This window comes from Drosophila melanogaster, chromosome 2L (assembly GCF_000001215.4).
Source record: "Drosophila melanogaster chromosome 2L".
In the NCBI taxonomy this organism is placed as follows: Eukaryota; Metazoa; Arthropoda; class Insecta; order Diptera; family Drosophilidae; genus Drosophila; species Drosophila melanogaster.
In genome coordinates, this window is record NT_033779.5 from 1,948,434 (window position 1) to 1,971,007 (window position 22,574).

Genomic DNA, 22,574 nt, shown 5'->3' on the forward strand with positions numbered 1-22,574 from the left:
CAAACCGCCGATAAGAGTTATTGATATGCGAAAAACAAAGGCGAAAATATTATGCTTATTTCGGGGGGGCTATACAAAAATTATGGCGCCTGCGGAAATTGTTTACGGCGGGTAAACAGTTTTGGCGGCTTTCAAATATGGCGGAAGTTATTATTTAAGGATGGGAAAATGCCATTTGAAGAGGAGAAACTATGAGTTCGTGATTAAATCTGTGCTCGCTCACCAAGGTTCCTTATTAATGTTATGCAAGTAATGCCAGATATTTTGAGGTATTTTCTATGCAAATCGACAATAAATATCTGCTAGAAGTAAACTATTAATCTTGCATTGCTGTGTCAGAGATGTCTTATTACCCTATTACCACCTAACCGCTCATTAGCAGCTTCCTTCGGGCGGAAATCCAAACTTTGCCACTGTCCGAGGATCAATAGCTATTAATTAGCTTAATTAATGTCGTCCGGCCAGGTGACCAAATCGTATTGTCCGGAGTGCCAAGGTGTCATGCATAAGCGGGCCGAGAAGTGGAAGAGTGCCGAGTTATCCGGGCCAGATCTGCATGAAGTGCTGCCAACGACCAACCGCGTTCAATTAGCCAAATAAGTCGGTTTGTGTCAGTGGGATTGAAGGGGGGAATAGGGTGTGGGATTGGGGACACTTCGCCCAGATGGCTACGCAGATGGACACTCGAATGGCCGACTGGGCGTGCATAAGGCAAACATCAAAAGGAATCGACTGGGGGAGCGGCCAACATGACAACGGCTGAAGGACCATTCACATTCATTCCACAATTGGGGGTTGGCCTTCGACGACGATAGGAATCGAGGAATCCGATTTGGTTCAAAAGAATGCCGCGAGGCGGTGTCAGAAGTCATCATCGAAAATTGGGCACAACCAAAGGGCTGGCTCTCCGGAACTGTCATGCGAATGGAATCAGTGGGCGGTGTGCTTGAGCATATGCTGAGGGCCCACTGTACGTCAGTCGTCTTTGATTATTTGCATAAAAAAGCAACGCATCGCAGTGCTCGATTTCGCTTTTCGTTCCCATTTGGATATTGGATATTCAATGCGCTCTGAATTATTCATGTGATTTGGCCAGAGGAAGAGGGTAAAGATGTCAACTCAAGTGGACATCACATGCATCGCGCTCCTGACGTTCGTATTAAAGCCCAACAATAGTACGCTGTCACCAAACCAAAGACATCAGGACTACAAGAGGTCATCCAAATAAACATAAATATTATATTTGAACTTGTCAAGTAAAGTTATTCATATTGAGCACTTGAATATATTTGGTAATTACTAAGGTTATATGTGTTCATATATTTTTCATACACTTCCACCGTGCCTTATTAATTGAGCCGCCTGACTAATAAGGATGCTTCTGTTGCATTTTTATGAGCGGGCTCAAGAACTTCAACCTTCCTGCTCCAGACCCATTTCCACGCCGGTATTCCTGACTTTTCTCGAGCCACAGATCAAAGTGCTATGCAAATGATTGAGGCGTGTGGCAGGCCCAGGCCACCTGCGGAGTTTTCCCGAGTGGAAGGTGAAAAAGTGGGGGCTGGTCGGCACTAATTAAGTTGCAAATGTCATGCGGCAGACGTGGCGACAGTTTAGAGCCCATTAAACGCGACTCTTGGGCCCGAGTAATGCAGCAATAATTGTTTTCATTTCGCATCCATTTGCATTATTTAGGATCCCTCCACTCGACTCAATGACACCCCACACTGTTGCTCAGTTATTTGCATATGTGCATATGAAGATTATATACGCTTTCCCAGCATATCTAAACACCATTTTCGTTTAATAATTGAAGAATTGGTTTATTGCTTAAACAGTATCAATAATATCACTTAAGACCTAAACAAATACAATGCATTCATGGATCTTTGTTAAAATGTTTCTCAATTTCATTAATTTGCGTTGGGTTACACAGACACTTAGGGATAGAGTACGTACGGATATCTAGTGCAACTCTAAGATACATTTCCATCTATGTATATCGGTTGACAGACCCCAAAAAGCTGTAACGCAATGTTAAAAACACCTTTTTCTATATCGAAACGTGTCCTGGAGGATCTGTGTAGCGTGTCTACACGGAACTCAGGGCTTTCGGTATTGGCGACTAACTAGGTAAATCCTTTAACTACATCTATACATCGAGAGAGCTGCTTAAGTAGAGTGTTCTGTGAGACTTCTTAGGGATACGCTATGTACAAAATGCTGCTTGGAGATGTGGGCTGAGCGTTGGGATCATCATCGTCATCATCATCTTCTGAGTGGGGTATTGCACAAGTTGAAACCATTTGGTGGCTGCTGAGGTTCTGCGGGGTGGGTGGAGGTGGACAGGGGTCCTTCTGCCTAGAAGAGACCGTTCAGTGCGCGGACAGCACTGCCCAGAGCAGTGCATCCGAGCTCCGGGGACGGGGATTCGCCGGTATCCTGCCCGGAATTCGAGCTGCTCGCAGCGGCCGCCGCTGCCACAAACTGCAGTCAGTCGATCAGCAGATCGCTCCTGGAGGTGGCCATCGAGGATATGGCCGTGGTGGTGGTGGTCACCGTGGAGCTGGTCGTCGAGGTCGACCCCGTGGAGCTGTTCAAGCTTTCCGCATAGTATCGCTGTCAAAACACCTTGGCTATGAAGGTCTCCGAGAGTCTTTGCTGCTGCTGATGGTGTTGCTGGCTTTGCGGATGTGGCTGCTGCGGCTGGAGTTGCAAGAAGGCGGAGCCACTGGGATAATCGTGAGGTGGAGCCACTCCGAGCTGGTGATGGAAGCCACCGGGCGGATACTGCGAAACGGCGGACCTGGGCCAGGCGGGATTACTCGTCTCGCCGCTGGAAAGTGGCGGTGTGGTGACATTGATGGGCGGCGACATGCTGCCGGAACTGGAGTCCGGCGTGAGTTGACCCGATGCCTGGCCGTAACCGGAGGCAAGTGGCTCCCTGCGCGTGTACTCGCGCCGCCTGTCGTAGGTGGGTGGCATGTCCAGGTCATCCAGATCGCCGCCGATCTCGTGCAGCTTCCGCATGTGCTTCTTCAGATCGAAGTTCCGGCAGAATCCCTTGGCGCAGACGCGGCAGGTGTAGGGCTTCTTGTCGTTGTGCGTGTGCATGTGGAAGGTGAGGTTGTAGACCTGGTGGAAGGCCTTGTTGCAGATGTTGCACTTGTAGGCCTTTTCGCCGCTGTGGGTCAGCTTGTGGTTCTTGTAGTTGCCCTTCTGGTGGAACCCCTTGCCGCAGTACTCGCACACGAAGGGCTTGTAGCCGGCGTGGATGCGCGAGTGGGTGTTGAGGGTGGAGGAGCGATTGAAGGCCTTGCCGCAGGTCTGGCACTTGTGCGGCTTTTCCGACGTGTGGATGATCTTGTGCCGGCAGAGAGTCGAAGCCTGGCGGAATCCCTTGCCGCAGACCTTGCAAACAAACGGCCTGGCTCCGGTGTGGACGGGCATGTGGCGGGTGAGGTTGTAGTGGGCGTTGAACACCTTGCCACATTCCAGGCAGGAGAAGGTCTTGGGCTTGCCGCCACTGGCCGATCCGGGACTGCTGTCCTCGATGGATCCTTGCGGCGAGGGGGAGCGGGATCTGGCTCCAGTGGCGGAAGTGGCAGTAGACGCTGGAGGCGGCGTCACTTCGCCCTGATCCTGCGGCGATCGTTTCCTCTTCAAGTTAGCTTGCAATCCCGAACTCTGGGCTGTTCTCTGGGCCACTGGCGACTTTTCCAGGGTATGTTGCAAATTGGGCACCGCCTGGGATTGGGCCACTGCCGCCACGGCAGCTGCCGCGGCCAGTGGATGACCCAGATTTCTTCTCAGCGACTGCGAGTGATGCAAGCTGGCATTCAGGGATGCGGTGAAGCTGCTCAGGTGGGCGGCGCTGGCCAGCGATTGCTGTTGGGCGGTAAGGGCTGCATATTGGGCGGCAGCAGCGGCGCACATCAGCTGATTGGGTGCATAGTACAGCAGGGGATACTGCGAGAGCAGCTCCTGGTGGCGGGAGCTCACAAACTGCTGCACAGCAGCGGTGCTCGGCGGCGAGGCCACCGATGAAGTGGCGCCCGAACACGGACCCGGCACATACTTCTTGAAAGCGGAGTCATAGTTGACAGTGGATGGCGACTGATCCAGGCTGATCACCTCGATGGGGCTGCAGGAGCGCTCCGAGTCGGCATCGATCTCCGGATCCTCATCCTCGTCGTCATCGTTGGTGGCGAAGGAAACCGGAGCGGGCTGCGGCGGTGGCACTTGGCTGGGCCTGTGATCCGGCTCCATGATCTTGGCTATCGAAAACTTTAGGGGACACGCCCGCTTGGCGCTCTGCTCGTCCTGCTGCTGGCTCTGCTGGGCAGGATTCTGTTCGGAGGCGGCGCTCTCCATCACGGGGCTCTTCGAAGGCGGCATCATTGCGATTTCTCCCGCTGGACTACACGGTTGCATGCCACGCGGACTCTGTAAGAAACGAACAAAGAGCCAAATTGAGTATGCAAACTAAGCAACGGGTTATCAATTAATCGAAGGCATACGCCTCCATTGTTTGTGGCCACAGTTGGGGGGAAATAACTAGGATAAATAACATTTCTGGTTCCCATACCTTTCTAAAAACTTCTTGCCTTCAAAAGCATATATGTAAAGCATATATTTCGGTTTATAATTATGAATATAATAACAACACCTATTCCCAAGTTGCTCGGATTTCAAGTGGTCCCTATTGTTTTGACCGCAGCTGTACGGACTATTTACCGCCTGATCAGTCAAGTGCAACTAATGCGTTGGCAATTCGGGAGCACAAACAAACGCCAGCGGAGGGCGTGCTCCCAGCGGCAGGACATTTCCGCAGGATAATTCAGGGCCAGCCAGCGGGTTGCAATTAAACGCAAACCGCAGTGCGTTCCATAATATTACCCGATCGATTTTGCATACCACGCTATTTGCATTTAACCCGTGCTTTGCCCTGGCTTACACTCCACTTAACCCAAACAAAGACCTCAATCCTTTCGCCAGCATATTGCCATCAATCATAACACAGGCCCAGTAAGCAGTATGCGAATTTTTTGGCGCGGGTCTTGGCTTTATGTGAGATTCATTAAATCGCTTACACTCGACTGGAGGTGTAAGGCCGCCTCGCCGCCTCGCCGGCTCCATCTTCCCCATGTGCCCTCGAGTGTGGCTAATGTGCGACATCCGGTGCGATTACCGACTTCCTTGCCGCTTTTAATTAACTTGATTTGACGCCTCAGCAGGCCCAGCTCCCATCTGGGTCCGCAGTTCGCCCATCTTGCAGTTTCCCTTCCAAAGTGCGCTTTAATCTCATTAAACGAGAGGCGGCAACCATTTCACACGCTGACCCGGAGGCAGCGGCGGTCAGCCCTCGATCCCAAAGTTTCCCGGGTGCCAAACTACTACTACTACGAACGAGTAGTTCCACTTTTAAGCAGCCGAATTATGTTGGTGTTCTAGTGGCCACTTCAAAATTTGCCTCTACGAACGCCACTTGGGGAGTGCGAACCACATCGAGCTTATTAACCAAGTGCGTGGAATAATATTCAATCAACGGAGCACACAGGCACTTGGAAACTTTGTCTTGAGTTGAACAAGTGGCTATGCCCTAGCACATGTTAGAAGTTATGAGATGAAGCTGGCTTTTGATGGGGTTAATCAAAATCATAAGTGTTAAGAATGATGGTAAAGATACAAGACGAAATACTATCTAAAGAGGACATAGACCTATGTAAATGCCTGCTTTTCTTACGAACGTCACGCAAATAGCTTCGAAATGCTTCTAATATGAAAAAGCGAACTTGTACTTTATAGTTTTTTCCTTTTCCCGTCGGAGTTTTGCAATTACAGAGTAATAAATTAAGTTTTTATGTATCGAATACGTACAAAGTAAACCATATTCAGGCACTGCCTATGTGGATATCCAGTTCCCTTGGCAGGCGGCCGATCTCCACTTGTTAGAGGCAAAACACAACAGTTGGCACACACAAATTGAACTTGGTCCTTTTACTTTACTATTTAAAGTTCACTTGTTTCGTCGATAAGGATATACGCTTTTTAAATGCAAATCGAGGGACGCGAGGAACAGGACGCGTTCAGCACAGGATCAGCGACCGAAGCGGAATGAAGGCAAACAGCGAACGGTGCGGGCCTTAAGAAATATGAAAAGGACACACGGCGAGTGCTGGGGTGAATCCTGGCGAAACAACCCCCGAGAGTCCTGCGTGCTGCCGCCGTTGGCGAGAGTGAGAGATGAAATGCATGCCGAGGGAGAGAGAGAGATGGATGCAGACGTCCTGGTCGAGCGACAGAGCGAGATGGATTGATGGGAGCGACGGGCAAAAGGAGAACTTAATCATCACGTTCAGATTGGAGGATATGTCCTGACGCCGACGTCGCCGTCGACTGCGACTGCATTATGAATGAAAAGACAAAATGTCGAATTGGAATATTACGGCGAAAGAGAGAGGCAGTGAGCAGAGACCGCCCCTAAAATATTTATATAGAGATAGAGCTCAAGAGCCCAGGAAGATGATACATAGAGGAGTGACGAGATGGAGGAGGTTCCGCAAAAGAGGGAGCGCACTATGCGTAGCACTCGGCTGCTGGAAAGAGACCGATGGACGGACGGAGAGATGGATGGATGGATGGATGGATGGGCCACCTTTGGCCGTATTCCGTTCACACTTGATTTGGATGGGGCGACACCAGACACCAAGAAATGGCAGCCACCGGCCTCGTGGATGCCTCTCGAGTTGACTTTTTCACTGGCCCACCCCTTTCCCCGTTCCCCGTTCCCAGCGCATCCCCCTCCTGGAAAGCTCATGCCTTTTGTTGGGCGTTTCAATTGTCGTTTTGGCATTTCGTTTTATCAGCGTCTTTGTTTGCTCACCTTTAGCCCGCCAGCGGGCAAGGATTCTTTGATTCTCTCCAATTCTTCATCTTTTTTTGCTATATACAGAGAAAATAATTCACCCGTAATCCAATCAGTAATCCCTATTCTATGTAGGAATGTTAGTCGCAGGATAAGCATCAATCGCCAATTTTTAAAGATTGTAAATTGTATAAAATTGGTTAGATAACTTTATATTATTCTTTAGCTTCCCTGTTCTCTAGGTGCACCTTTCTCATTTGTTTGATTTGAAGCCCCCTGCATCGCCAGCCAGCACTAGTTAAATATAATCCCATATTCATTTTGATGGCATCTCCAGCGCGGCTTTCTTGACTTTGTTTGCTCTGGCAGTGCTTGTCGTCCTGCTCCACCAACTCCATCCGTTTGCAGGACCACGGTCCAGGACCTTTTCTTGGGCAATGCAGGGCACATGGCTGCTTTTGCTGGAGTTGAGCAGTTCAGCAATTGCAGCTGCAAGGCCACACAAAAGCACAACTCTTCGGCGAGTCCGACGGGGAGCGTGGGGGTTTTAGTGGATCCTTCAAGGACTATGGCCGCCATTTCGACTGCATTTTCCGTTAATCTGGCTTGTTGTGCGGCTCTTGTGTGGGGAAATCGATATGCAAATATCAGCTCTTTGTTGATTAGGTTTCCTCATTGGAGTAATGTTGATTGGATGGGTTGAATGTGGCAACCATAAAAACTATTGTACAATATTTGTAAACTATTTGTTTGATTCCTTTGAGATGCCGACGGGTAAATCTACTTTAACATGAAAATTCATGGAAATTCGTAATACTATTATAGGTGTCTTCTACTGCCTAATTTAACAAGCTTCAATATTGTGTGAATAATTCCAATATTTTAGTAAGCATACGTTCGACGAAGCAAAAACAATCCGGTGATTATCCTTGACAAAAAGCGGGCAAAACAGCGTGATTAACTGGAAGCTAAATGAACGGCACATACTGAAATGTGCAATCTGCATTTAGTTGAATAAATAAACGCAGTGAAAAAAGGCAGCAACGAGGGGAAAATAGCAGCACAAACAACAACCAACTGGACATTCAACAAACAAAACGACCACGGCCTATGCAGCTTTTATACACTAACAGAAAAAGTCTCAGTAATAGTTTACATTTGAACTGTTGAACATTTTTCAAAAGAGAATTTAGAAACGGAGTGAAAAATATTAAGCTTACTACTACTACATATTTTTTCTATCTGTAGTTATCTTTGCACCTTATCTCTCTTCCACTATCTCTGCTCCTTTTCACCTCTGTTCATTTCCATTCAAAAGCCATGTAAGCACACACACACACTTAAACGAGTGGCGAGTGGGGGGGGGGGAGTCGTATCCTTGATAAGGACGTGGGGCGGCGAAGGGGTGGCAGAGTGGACTAACTGTAAATGCAGAACGAACTAAACTAAACAACAACAAAGGAACTTGAAAATCCGGCAAAATGTGCAAAAATAAAATATAAAACAAAAAGTGCAAAAGCTGTGCGAGAACGAGAGCAAAGCGCAGATGCAAATGGCGCAGAGTTCAGAGGTCAGCGGGAAAGAGATGCAAACAGAGTGCAACCTCCAGTTGTTGTTGCGTGTCCTTTTCTGCCGCTGTTTTTTTTTATAAATTTTTAATGAGTTTGCAAAATGGTTGCGCTGCTCGGGGATTTTGCTTTATTTTTAGGACTTTATTTTTCGCTCTCGAGGGGTTAAAGGTCACTTCGGGATTACACATAAATTGTTTTTCAAACGAGGGAGCTTTTCACTTAAAAAATTGTTTATATATGTGTTACCTTAAAGGTGTGCATAAGCTTGGTACTACCTTAACCCATCTTAACTTAAATCTAGGGCTAGTTGGTGATTTTTCCACCACCGCCTCCTGACTGCTCTACTAAACCAATAAAACGCTTCGCATTTCTCGCACCTCGTCGGAAAATTAACCTTAAAATTGAAGATTTACACCTCGGGAAGGAACTGAACTTGGGCTGATGCCCGATTGCAGCAGAGATTTGGCCGATTTTTCCAGGGAAATGAATCAATGCTATGGGAAAATCGCTTTCCGGGGGAAGGGAAGCAGAGCGGCTTGCATAATCTGCGGTAAGCCAGGAGCGATTACAAGGCATTGAACAAGGACCTCGGGTCCGGCGTATCCCCGAGATACGTTTGCATATGTGTAACTAGGACGAAGGCGGCCGTGGACAATGGCCAGCGATGAGGACCTCTCAAAGGGAAACTCAACAGCTGCCCGAGGACTCGTCCTCCGTCATTCGTCCTGCGCTCCTTTGTGGGAACGGGCCTGTGTGGGTGAGCGCGTATCCAGGGGCAGTGGAATATCCGATTTGCGGAGTGAAACAATTGCGGTGTTTGACCAATTTTACAATTGATGTAATCCCCTAAATCGCCTATATTAGCTATGAGCGGCTTCAGCATCCTTGCCTCCATTACGATTGTCAAATTGAAATGTTTTCAGTTCATTCAAGAGTAAACACAGGCACAAGCGAAAGCAGGTACACTGAGGAAAATCTAGGAATTTTCACCGAAATATGCTCGTAAGAAAACACGAACTTTATAGAATTATAGATACAACTTTATTGAATAGCTAAAATGAAACGCTGCAATGGTATGCATATTCATAGTTATTCATAGGCTATAATGCATATTTCGGGTATTCATAGGATAAGTTGCATATTTCCGAAATCCACACGATATTTTTCCGAGTGCACAACTTAATGTTATGTGGGTTACGGTTCCGTAGGTTTGTAATAATATTTTGCTAACCTTCTTTTGCGCCCAAGCAAAGTTCAAAAGGATCTCGGCCGCTCCTTTGTGCCGCGCGTCCTGCGATTTTCGCCGATTACCGATTACCGACACAGATTAAGGGATGTTCCCAAACAATTGGCAGGTTCTCTCACATTCTGCGTTCTGCATTCTGTGCTCGGGATTCTCCAGTCGGAACTGCGGATTCTTCGCTTCCCTCATAGGCGCGCAATTAGACGAGTTTTGGCCTTTGTCCGCTGCCGGCCATAGACGGATTTCCTTTGGCCATTCGTCCTTTGATCCTCTCTATCCCTAAATCTGTGCACTCGACCAAATACGCATTCTGCTTCTGGCGATTTGCCATTGTGTCGCGCGTATTTGGCGCGTTTAAATAGATTAACCGCCTGGCAATTTGCTCTGTTCCTATCTGCGCTGAAGGATCGGCTACCTAGCCAAACTTCGGTCCTCGTCCTGCTCTCCTTTGGTCCTTGCGTCCCGCTCTTTTTTACAATTAGCTGCGGCCGCCTCCTTTGTTGGCCATCTTAATCTTGAGTAAATTAGTTCATTAAGAGGTTAATTCCCCACAACACCCACAAATTAGACCAGCCATGGGAATGGGAATGGGAATTCGAATGCATGTGACGAGTGTCCTGTCTGGTGTTCTGTTCTACTTTCTCAGGTGAGTTGGATTGGCGAATTGCTTGATTGCTTTACGAAGATTGAAGAAAGGACGTGCTTGTGCATTTCACTCTCCAGTGGACAGAAAGTTTCACTGTTCCTCATTAAGTGTTTTATTCGTTCCCACCGTCTAAAAAACCATATTGTCCAGGATAACCAGTTGACCGACTAATCGCAACGCAAAAATGTTAAATCAGAACATGCATTTGACATTTTCCCGCTGTAAACAAAGTTTAGAGCGAATCCTTTTAGCGATTATTTTTTAATTGACACTAATAGGCTTAAGCGGGCATTAACATATTCGGCAGATTGCCAGTGCCAAAAGATGAGAGCTGAATCGAATTTGTGAGTCTGGGTCGCGTGACCCACAAACCGATGTCACCATCAACCTAATCGGAAGCCCAGGGAAAAGGGAAATCCACATTTCCACCGAACTTTCCAAAGGGTTGTTGGGTTTTCGGGTTCTCGGCCCCTGGATCTGAATGGCATGCTTGGTCACCCTTGGAAACTTTTCGGTTATTGTTTGATGCCATTCGGGGCTTCCTTTCGCAGCTTTGATTCGCCTGGGCGGTGTCGGTGGTTTTTTGTGGGTGTTTGTTTGGCAAGTACTTGTTTAATCGGTTTGTTTGTGACATTTCTATTGCCCACACACCCCACTCCCCCCACATCCTGCTCTGCAGCATCCCCAGGGACCTGGTGGTCCACGGCCAACCCAAGGCTGTCTTTGTTTACTTAGTGGGTAGGCTTCACACGCGTTTAACGCCCACACAGAAGGTGGAAAAGCAAGCACTCAAAGAAAAGTTCGAAAAAATTAGGAATGATATGTTTAATACATATTAAGATCATATTACGTGTTTAGTAAACTTTATTAATGCCCCAACCTTATATAGATGATTACTTTGAGCTCACATTTCCTACTTCTAGCTACCATTTTCTTTGAGTGCAAGCGAAAGGAGTTCCCATTCCTCTCGGTGGGTGTGTCTGTTTTGCGGGTTTTGCCAACTCATCACCACCAGCATCATGAAGCTCAGAAGCATTCTCTCTAAAAAAGAGGAATCTGCTAGAGGGGGGGGATGAAGGAATGAGGGGGTGGCTGTGGGGGAGGCCATCGCTTAAGTGCTGCCGAACAAAAAGAACACATTTGCAGGATGTTTTTATTTCCCCTCGACAGGATTACACACCCCCAAAAGCAAATCCAACCACCCGAAAGGAGTGTGAATTGTAATTACAGTGAAATCAGCTTTTGGCACTTGCTCGGCTTCCTTCGATGCTTCCTCGTTGGGGTTGGGGGATGACTACTGTACTTGTGCATCAACGTGCGTGCTGGATTTCTTTGTCTGTGCGATGGTTGAAGGATTTGAATCGTGCACAGAGAGAATTGGAAGGATGTGCTTAAATAATTATATCCAAGTACAACAACTAATGCACTGTAAGGATTCAGTGTGAATATTCAAATATTTTATGAATACACCCTTCTACTCTCCATGTTAAGCATTCGAATATATTGAGCATGCGTAGATCTCCACATTTTCCGCAGTGCATCTCGCCATGTGAAGCGTGATTTATTTTTCCTAATTGGCTTTCGATGCGTATGCTGGCATTTTGACAACCACACATTCGAACACCCACTTTCGGAACTCCTCCCTGCTGTCATAATTTCTTTTTGTGGCCTGCATTTTGACAGCTTCGAATTCGAGACTTGATGTCTGTTGGGGGCGTTGATTTTCGCCTTTGGTGGGTGTCACCGGAAATTGCGGCTTAGCCAAAGGGAAATTAAATATCAAGCGGGGTGGCGGAATCATTTTCGCCAGCATTGGCAAAACACATTTATTAGCGAAATTGAGTGTGAAGAAGCATTCGGAATTCTTTGCGAGTTTCGCATTGTTTGGGAGCATGTTAAGTGGATTGGACTCTATGGTCTGCAGGGGGGATTCGCATTTATTTGGGCTTCTAGAGTTCCCACTTCCGAAATCATATTCATTCCCGTGGCAATAATGCTGAGTTTATGAAATATACATTCCCTGAAGAGCAGGTATTTTTTGCCATTAAGAGTAAAACATTCTAGTTCTTCCATATGCGCGCACATCCTTCACAGGATATGGAAGAGTGTAGCCAGGAGCATGTTTTGTACCCTTTTACGATTTAACCAAAATATTTAAGGCAAATATTTTATAAGCTATGCATACATTTAAGCACAATTAAGCATCTAAGCAGGCCAAATTACAGGCATAATCCTGGCGAGGATCTCTCCCAGGACCTCTCTTCCCTGCTCGATCCTGCACAATGGAGACCCACACACACTCGGATTAGGAGCTATGGATAGATAGACATAGATAGATACATAGATGCGGGTGTAGGTAGCCCGGGAATTGTCGGTCCCTTTCAAAGCTGGAAAACAGTTCCCTTTTCGCTCTCCAGAGAACAATTATCGCACAAGTGCAGATGAAGATACAGATGGGATTTGGTAAATGTATTGACAGTGTTTTGACGTGTTCCCACTATATTTTGATGGGTTATTAATCCAGCTTCTGCATTGAAAAGGGCCCTCCCTCTCTTCCATATTTTTCCGCTGGACCCAAATTAGCGCAAATTACTGCCTAAATCCTTTGAGCGTTTCCACTCTGCCTAAATAATTGCATTGTTTTGATTTTTCAGCTGGCCGCAGTGATTTATTTCTTGTTCAATGTTGATCAACCATCTGATAAACGTAAACTCCTAATTATGGTCAATTTCTGCGGCTAACCAATGGTTAGCAGCTGCGGTTTGCTATGATTTATCTGCAAATATGCAAAATTGTATGCAAAAATATGAAGGGCAGCAACGTGGGAGGTTGAAACTAATTGATAACATTCTAATGAGAGTAATTATACTTTTCAATAGGCAAAAGGTTCTTTTGCTACACTTAAGTTAATACGAGTAAACATAACAAACTTATTCATTTAACTTCATTTTTTTTGAGTGTAAACACCAAAGTAAAATGAATCTAATCACTACCAACAATGTGTCAGCCACAAAAAGCGTTCCCCGAAAGAAAGCCAATAAAAAGTGCTCGAGCTGAATTGGACGCTCAACTGTCCCAAGGACATCGAATCATCGGACTCGACCGGAAGTAAGTGGAAGCCAATAAATCAACCCGAAAGGAAGTGGAGTCAATGAGGAAAAGCACGCGGCTAATGGGGAAACTCTGCCGTGGGGGGGAAAACAAAGTTGCAATCTGTTTTACGAACCACCGGAAGATGAGCCAATAAAGGCGCGTGCCACCGGCGGCGTTCAATTTGTCGCAATTATAATTGTATTGCCGAGGGTCGCGTGACCAGTTGCGATCGAGTTTGACACAATGTTGCATAATGCGCTTACCGCAGGCCAAAAAGGGGCGGCGTGGGTGTGGCCACCGAGCATGTTAATAATTTCCCGCCCAAAACGTTGACACGCGTTTCACTTTTTTGTCATATTTCTACTCAACCCTTGAGCCTGCGACCTGCACACCGTGACCTGTGACCTGCTGGAAAGAAAAGGGGGAGGTGTTGCGGTTGTTGTTGCTTTTTATGACAGGAAGCGAAGCGACGGCACACGGCAACAGTTTTCCAGCTAACACGAAACACTTTTCATATCCTTATGCTAATCAGCCGGAAAGTGCCTTATTTACCATTATGATTTGTCCGCTCGTGGGAGAATTATATTCCTTCCTGCGACATGATAGTTAAATATTGGGTTAGGGCTTGTTATTACCATGTGTAAGGGATAAAAAGGACATGCGGCGTTAAAAAAGGGGAGATGTGTGACAAGGTAATTAGCTAACGTGAAATGGAAATGCGCTCTAAACGGTTATGACAGATTCTAAGTGGATTAGAGGTTTGGTTCGAGTTGGTGAGGGGATTATTATTCAATTTTTAATCTGTCACAACATTCGGAGTTTCAGATATTATAGAACGTATATAAAAAATTTTTTTATTTTACGAATTTCTCTTTGTAGAAGAACTCCATTTGGTTCGAGGTGTTCATCTCTGTTTACTTCGAACCCAACTAACTCCCTGCATCTTCCCCTCATAAGAAGTTCATTAAATAGAGAGGCAGCTGCACCTACTAATAATTCCAGTTCATCGCAACCACACCTCCTTCAATCTGAGCCGAATCACAATGCTCTCGAAGGATCGGATGACGTTGCAGCAGGCGCTACGCCCCCTTTTAAAGACGCCCAAAGGTCTCCTAAGGACGCACGGCACGCGCTCAAGGACATGCGAGCAGTATTTGCACATGTCCTGCGACAGAATTGAGGCATATTAATTGCTACATATGCGACGCACACCAGCGAATACGCCTCCAAAAACTGCGAGGCGAGCTAGGAATGTGGCACAAGGAGCGGGGAGCGGGGAGCGAGCAGGATCCAGGAGCAAGAAGCAAGGGGCAACCCTCGGAGACGGCGCTGATCCTTCCGGTGGCTCGCAGGACGACAGGAAGCAATGTGCGCAGTCGAACAATTGTTCAGCCACCAAGATCGAGATTCCTTTCTCTGCGAGCCAGCTGCCGGCGGAGATTCTCGCTTCTTGAAGTGGGCAGAAAAGGATAATCAGGCGACTTGTTTGCCAGCGCTCTAATTGAGCATCATTACTACACTGCAAACAATTCTCTACATTGTAAACTTTGAATCTATTTGTATATAAGAGTTCTTATTTACTCACTGATGAAAAAGGTCTCAAAAACATAAATGCAATCAAATTAAACTGTAAATTATCAAGGTGATTTTTTTTCAAGTGTATGATCATCTCTAGCCTTGATTATCCTGCCGAGAAACCGGTTGCTCCTGCGGGGCGTTGTTCGTTTTTTTCCGCTACTGGCCTGACATTTGATTTCGCTTTCGGCGGCGATGGCAGCGGAAATGCTTTTTCTTTCTACGGTTGTTGACACGCGATCCTGCGATTCACGAGGATCCTGCGTCGGTGTGCCGATCATCCTGTTCGAGTCCTGTTTTTCGTCCTGGCGCGTGTGCCGCGCTTCCGGTTAATTATATTCCGCAATGCCAAAGTCCCCGCAACGAAAGCGAAATCGTCGCTTTCGGTTCGAGAATCAAATGCATATGCTCTCGGCTTTTTGTGCTCCCTACGCTGGGCTCGAATTCCTTTATTCCGCCTGTCAGTCGTCGTCTCCGAGGTCCTGGCATTGTCCTTCGAGTGCCTCGCCGCTCGAACAACTGCTCATTAATTGCCGGTTATGTGCGCTTTTCTTTCCCAAACGCTGACGAATTTGGCATTCTAAATTGGCTCGTGCCAGCTTGCTTGTAATGCGAGTAGGCGACAGGATGTTGATCCTTAGGAATTTGCCTAGCAAGAAGTTCTGCCTCTTCTTGTGTTGATTGCCAAACGGTAAAACGAATATATTTTTTCCATAATTGATGTGCAATTTGAAGGAAGCGATCATATTGCCATGTCAAATGATATGCAAAATGACCAGGTGTGCCATATGATTTTATGAGCATATAAATATATAAGAAATTAATATCATAAATTTATGGAATATTTGAAATTCCTCTTCAATGCCCAGCTGTCCATCACCCCACCCCCTGAAAAAATGCACACACATTCCGCACGGCGATTAGGCCTGGCTAATTGACCGGTCGGCCACTTGAGAGCTCACTGAACAGCACAACAACAACAACAACAACGAGAACAGGTGCTCCACCCCCCGCCCCTCGCAAGCAGGCAACCCCAACTCCTGCGGGAAAATCCATGGCAACATGAGCAATAAAATTTAATATCCGTTTCAAGTGCAGCAGCAGCGACCAGAAATACTTTGCATAATCTGCCCCCAGGACGACGTACTGTGAATGCACGTACAATATTTTCCAGACCGAAATAGAGCCGTCGGAAGGTGTAGATAAATCACGTGGAGCGACAATGCCGAACAAGTGAGAAAACTCCCCCAGAAAAAGGGGGACACTTTCAATGGACGAAAGCGAAAGGGCAGAGATAAAAAATCGCCACGACTGCAAATGGGTAAATTACTCCATTTAGGGCTGTCGTGGGTTAAGCCAGGGTTGTCTGGTCTGGTTCGGTTTGATTAATTCGTTAACAAACCGAAAGTAGCAACAGCAGCTAAAGTGAGTTGAGTAATTGTCGAGAGTCACGAGAGCGAAACCCCTACGGCAGCTACCCCTATTCGGCATGCCCCATTCCCATCCCCCTATTAGCTAAAAGCGCATGAAGATCGCAGCGGGCTGATAAGAAGGCTGAAAAGAACTCCGAACAGGCTAAGAGACCGAATTGAGCACTTGAATGCCCCCAGCGAAATTCGGTGAAAGGGGTGAGTGGTGAGTGAGTGACTCCTCGAGGACGTAATCTCCATCGAACGATCTATCGATTAGCACAGAAAGCAAAACAGACAGCTCGGCGCATTCCTGGGGCGACAATTTATTCATCAGCCCAAGCCGAAGATACTTTCGTATCTGCGCGATGCGCTCTATAAATAATTGAAATTCACATCGCAAACGAAATGCACGCGAAATATGTACACAGTTCTATGTGTCTGTAGAGCGTTCCCCAGTGAATTCGCTGTTTTCGTCTTGTCTTTTACAATTTCACAATGTTGGCCATTCGTCGTCATTCATGACTGTGAGTGTTTTTCGATTCGCGGCCTTTGTGGGTACATCTGAAAGCAACGGATTCTCGTTGGACCCTTTAGCGCATTGGATAGCGCGTTGGACTTCTAATCCAAAGGTGGCGGGTTCGATTCCCGCAAGGGTTGAAGTACTCCTTTTTTTGTACATGCTAAAGAACTGAACTGGAATGCCAACAAATATTAAACAATTAAAATAATCCTGCAAGCAGCAGTCATCATCAAAAGCATTCAATACAAAATATTCTATATTTCGGTACGGTTTCTTAGTAATCCGTTGAGGGATTGCCGCCCACTTTTCAACCTCATTAAGCAGAACAAATATTGCTCTTTGTGGTTTGAGTTTGTTTTGGAAAAATGTTATTTTCAATTAAAAACAAACTGAAAAGCGGCAAACAAATTGGCGCCCTCTTCAAAACTATTTGCCCGGCGCAAATAGCGAAGGTACACAGCTATCTGAAAGATACATTCGGTGCGGTGCAGGAGGGCAGAAATCTCAGATGCGGATGCCGCAAGCCCAAACGCAAATAAGGCGGAAACTCATGAATCGCGCAGTTCGAGCGCGAATTGCAACAGCTGTCAAGTATCTGGGAGATATATCGCGCACCCAACTAGCCGATAAACATGCTATTAAAGTGTTTACATGACCAGCGCAAATATTGACACTAGGATGCAGCCACCACTGCCACAATGCTCCATGGATGGCTCAAGGCGGGGTTGGTTTATCCACGGAACACGGGCATGGAAGCGGCATAAATCCTGGCCTCGGCAATTTGTTGTCGCTTGTCAAATGATCAGCGCACATGCAAATTATCCGCACACCAAGGCAACAGCCATTCCCATTCCACACCATTGCATCCAATCCATTCGATTCCGCCATTTTGTTTCGCCGGGTTGCGCCTTCAAATGTGCAACCATCGCGGTTCCAGCGGCCCCAACCTAGACCCCAAGTGGGGTTTTAAAAATAAATTCCCCATTTGCGACTGGTAATTTGCCGACTGTCTGCGGCACAGCCCCCCAAATGCCATTGTGGACTATAATTTACTTTTCATCGACCTCCGTCTGAGTGGCTCAGTTGTTGGCGGGGCACTTGCATGTTGGCAATCTCCACTTAAATGATTTCCACGGCCGCGAAAGTGTCTGTCTTCAATGGGAATTCTTATTGTTTTACTGTAGCTAAAAGTAAGCGATATGTTTTTCATATTCTCCACCATTATGTTGCTTAAGATCGCAAGGATATGTTCCTGTTCTTCGCAAAACTGAATACTTGACGAACTATTCAAATGCGAAACAAGTTGAATGGCACTCAGCTACGTAAAAAGTATTCCCGCTGCTCGGTCGGCGATGTTCACATGTAGGACCCCTATGGATCCACCCCGTTCGTAACCCTTCTCTAGGATATTCCTACATACAGAACGTTATGTCGCCCACTGTGCAAAGCCAAGCAAGTTTCCAATGCTCAGCTTGAAACTAACAATTTTCGCCACATGAAAGCCAGAAGCAAATGAGAAAATAAATAACACAAATAAAAAAGCGAACTCCTAACGAGCGCTGAAATCATTTGTAGAGCAGTGCCGCAAAAAGTGGCAAGTAATGCAAATATCTAAGCCTGCAAGTGGCTCGGGGAAACGCCTCGAAGAAGGAACTTGCCTTATGCAAGTATGCGGATGTGCGAAATATCAAGCATGCGCCATGTGGGACAGGTTCGGGCGGAAGGACAAAGAGCGAGGCGAATGAAGGCAGCTGCAAAAGGAGCGCAGACAAAAGCGCACAGGGATAATGGTGATGATGATGGAGTAACTGCAATTAGGCATAATAAACAAAAAGTTACAGTGGCTTGCCGGGGAGGGGGGTAGTGAATCGGGACTTCGGGGGAAACTACATAAACGCAGCACTTAATTGCTGGTTTTTCAAGCGAACGAACCCCGCTCCGCACTCTCATGTTGCGAGTTCCTTTTTTTATTCACTACTCGCTTTTTGCGCACTTGAATCGAATCCCTTATAGGGGTTAGTCCTGTTCCAGAATCACGGCCCAAAAAATGGCTACACATGGCGATCCTGCATGCAGCAACCCCTTGCCAAGCACCCAAATCGAATCGCACCGACAAACAGAGCAACTATCAGGGCAGCCGAGCTGCAAAATGGGCGACGTCTATTTTCCACGGGGGGTGGCCGATTTCCCAATCGCAATTCCAACAATTTGTATCTAATAAACTGCCATATGCAAGCCACTGGCTTATTAGGCAGTGCCCGAAATGTTTGATTGAGTTCAACCAGGCGGCGATATGAGGGTGCCCAGAGCTACGAACTCACCATCCATTTGCGCCTGGTGGTGGTGGTTCAGATTCTTCCAGCTCTCTGCCACTGTTGCACTTCCAAGTTGATTATGTTGATTTTTTAACCGTTCGTCGCTCGGCTTTTTATTCGGCTGCCGTTCAAGTGTTTGCCCGGGGGTGTGAGGGAAGTTTTTATTAAATATTGATATCGCACGAAGTCAGCGACATGTAAAAGATACATCTGATAAGCTGGCTTAATTCGACGGGTTGCGGGGCAATAGAACGGCGAGTATTTGATTGATAAGTCGGCTTATTCTCATGGAAAAGTGTGTTGTACATTATGAGATTTGCTGATAAAGATATTTCAAATGCAGTTAATAACTTGCTCGGTCATTGCGACTGTTTAAAATGAAGTCTGGCCAGCACATGGATTATATACCGAGTACTAGAGTGCTCTCGCATTTCATTCCCATAAAAGCTACTTTATACTTTACATACTTCTATTGAGAGTAGTGAAGCTGCCAAGTTTCTCGATTCCCAGGCGAGTTGCAAAAAATGACCGCATGAAATGCAAAGTGCTCGGAAAAAAAAGGGGGAACTAATAATAAACAGCAGCGGAGAGCTCTTGAAGTGACAACAAAAGCCAAATATTTACATTAACCAATACACGCCAGCCAGCGAAGTGGAGGACTTCGCGAAGGACTCTCCACCGCAGGACAGCCCGCGAATTCGATTCCTTCAAAGGTAACAAAAGAAAACTTCTCTCACCCGCAAATCTTTGAACGGAACAAATATATATTTGCGCGCCGAACTCGAGCACTTGAGTGGGATGCAGGATTGAAAAGCTGGATGCTGGATGCTGGATTCAGGATACAGGATGCGGAACGGACGAGGGCAAGGACTCTGAGCAAATAAACAATTAAAATGTCACAACGATTGCCGGCGTACCCGTGTCAGGAAATCAAAAAACCAAACCAAATAAAAAGCGAGTGAAGCCACAAAATGGAAAGTAGAAATCGCTGAACGCTTCCCTTATTTCAAAGGACTGCACATTGTGTGCTTTTATTCAAAAGCGCATTTCACGGGGGAAACGCGAGGAGCAACCACGTGGCTCCTTGCCCACTGAGCCGCGAATTGTCGGCGAGGGCGAGAGTCCTGCGACTCCTGCCAAGGCGTTGGCCCAACCCAGCGGCACAAATCCCAATTAAAAATAAAGAAAGCCCGCGTCAGCCAAGCGAAAGTTAAACAGGCCAAAACATCAAGTTAAGTCAAGCTTCTGCACTGGGAGAAAAACGTATTACTTGTAATGTTCTTATGGTATAGATTAAATTTCTAATGTGGTAATGTAAGTAAGTATTCGTCTTTTCACTGAAACTCAACTATGAATTTTGAAAATGTCTTGCTTTAATCTTGATGACTTATGTTTTCCAACGTGTATCACCTCCACCCTCAACAAGGAGCACGTTCTTCCTTCACGCTGGGCGTCTGTGACATTAACAATTGATAGACGACGGCCGACAGACGACCACTGAGCATTTGAACATTTGAACAGTTGAACGTTTGACAGATTGTCGCGCTCAGTTGGCAGCTTGTAAGGACACTTTCCATTTCATTTCACACTCACACACGTCTGAGTCTGATCCTTTGCCACCGCCCGGGGCAACTCACTCGCCGCCTCGAGTGGCCCCGTTTTCCGCGTTCTCCCCCCTTTTCCCCAGCTAGCCAGTGGGCCAAGTGAAAAGTGGCAAGTGGAAAACCAGTCGAGTGGCCGGCTTAGCGGCTAGTTGGCATTTACCAGGCGCCGGCTTAAATATTTTAGTTCTTCTGGTCGCCACTTCGGCTCCCCAGGGATGAACGTCTTCTTGTGAGGACTTGGGGATTTCTTGATGAACAGAAGTTGCTTGGAGCAGTACAAGTAACATTTATTTGACTTAAATAAATAAGTCGGGACTTAAGATATTAGAAAACAATATCATTATAATTGGTTAAAGATTGTAAAGTCAATTATTTTTGTGATATGAATTCTTATTAGGGTGATGAGTTTCATAATCGGGAATAAAGTAAAATATGGTTTTAAAAAGGGTCTGTTACATATATTGTATTGTTATCGTAAATTGTTTATAAACGTTTCTAGGCAGGATTTGCACAACCTTCAAGATGTATATTTCTTCAAACGAAAATGACATCCAATCAATCTGTGCCGAATAAGTAACCAATTAGAAAGCATCCGAAATTGCTAATTTATCTCAACCTTGCGCAAACAGCCATTAAAATACATAGATGGAAGTCAAACAGAGGAAAACTTACCAATGGGTGGGGGAATATTGGCGAAGGCTTTTCCGCACGCACGCTTTATTTGCCAGAATCCAGGCTCCGAGTGTTTACGCACAGCAATTAATATCCTTTTTTGATGTCTTGAGCTTGAGTTAATATTGAGATGAAATTTCTTCGCGGAAATTGAATTGAATTTCCTAAGGTTCCTTGTGTTTCTTTTCGGGTGTTCACTTCAAAGCGTGTTTATTATTTTTGGAACTTTTTTGTGTTCTTCCAATCGGCTTGAGGTGAAATAACTGTTTGTCTTTGGCATTAAATCCTGCACACACGCACATAGACACACACCCGCCAAAGGACGACGAACGGTGAGTTTGCGACCGCGCTTTCAAGACGTCAATTTCGGAATGTAAATATTTGATTTATGCGCCAAAGTAAATTAAGGCGAAAGGCAAAAACGCAACAGCCAAGTTGCGATGTCCTTTGAGCGACATATATATGAAATATGGCGACGGCGAAAGCAACGGTAAATTTGATCAATAAGAGAGCGCGTTCCCCTATCACTATCTCTCTTTCACTCCCACACGCGAAGGGAAATGGCATTGCCGACGGGAAAAGTCAAAAGGGGCAGCAACAACAAGCGTCCGTCGCGCTCTCTCGTTCTCGCCCAACTGACAGCTGGAGAACGGAGAGCCGCAAACGTCATTATCACGTAATGCGTCTCACTCGCACTCATTTTGGGGGTGGGCACTGAGTGGGGTGGGGTGCAAGAGCGAGCTAGACAGAAATGGGGTGCTGGTGTGAGTGAGTGTGTGTGCTATTAACGCCATCATGCTCATCATCTGCTTCTCTCTGCCTCCGCTCTCCCTTTATCCATGCTCTGCAGCTGCTGACTGTCCTTTTACTAAGCGCTACATAACCTCACTCCATCTGCTATTCGTAGCACCCCTCGACACCCCGCTCCCATCACTCGTGTGTACATATTTGCACTGCAATTTGGCATCGTCGCGGGCTGCTCCTCTTGTGATTTGCCTCTTTTTGCGCTCTCATTTACACAGGTGAGTACAGTGGTCGCCTGCATGGGCGAATGT

The 22,574-nt window shown here is 46.5% G+C and overlaps 1 protein-coding gene and 1 non-coding gene across 5 annotated transcripts; one reads left to right on the forward strand and one right to left on the reverse strand.

Annotated features, from left to right (window-relative positions):
- Positions 1–1,805: 1,805 nt before the first annotated feature.
- On the reverse strand, positions 1,806–21,929 carry erm (earmuff). 4 transcript variants are annotated; one of them, NM_134787.3, is made up of 2 exons: positions 5,881–6,120; positions 1,806–4,446 (listed from the first exon to the last, which is right to left on the reverse strand). In NM_134787.3, exons 1-2 carry the CDS (start codon positions 5,890–5,892, stop codon positions 2,623–2,625), a joined length of 1,836 nt encoding a protein of 611 aa, NP_608631.1. In that variant the 5' UTR covers positions 5,893–6,120; the 3' UTR covers positions 1,806–2,622. The 4 variants fall into 2 exon arrangements, with proteins under 4 accessions (NP_001259889.1, NP_608631.1, NP_001259890.1 ...); NM_001272960.1 differs by lacking the exon at positions 5,881–6,120 and adding an exon at positions 21,520–21,929.
- Positions 16,993–17,065, forward strand: tRNA:Arg-TCT-2-1 (transfer RNA:Arginine-TCT 2-1). The gene has a single exon. It is a non-coding gene; the product is annotated as a tRNA-Arg (tRNA).
- Positions 21,930–22,574: the final 645 nt, after the last annotated feature.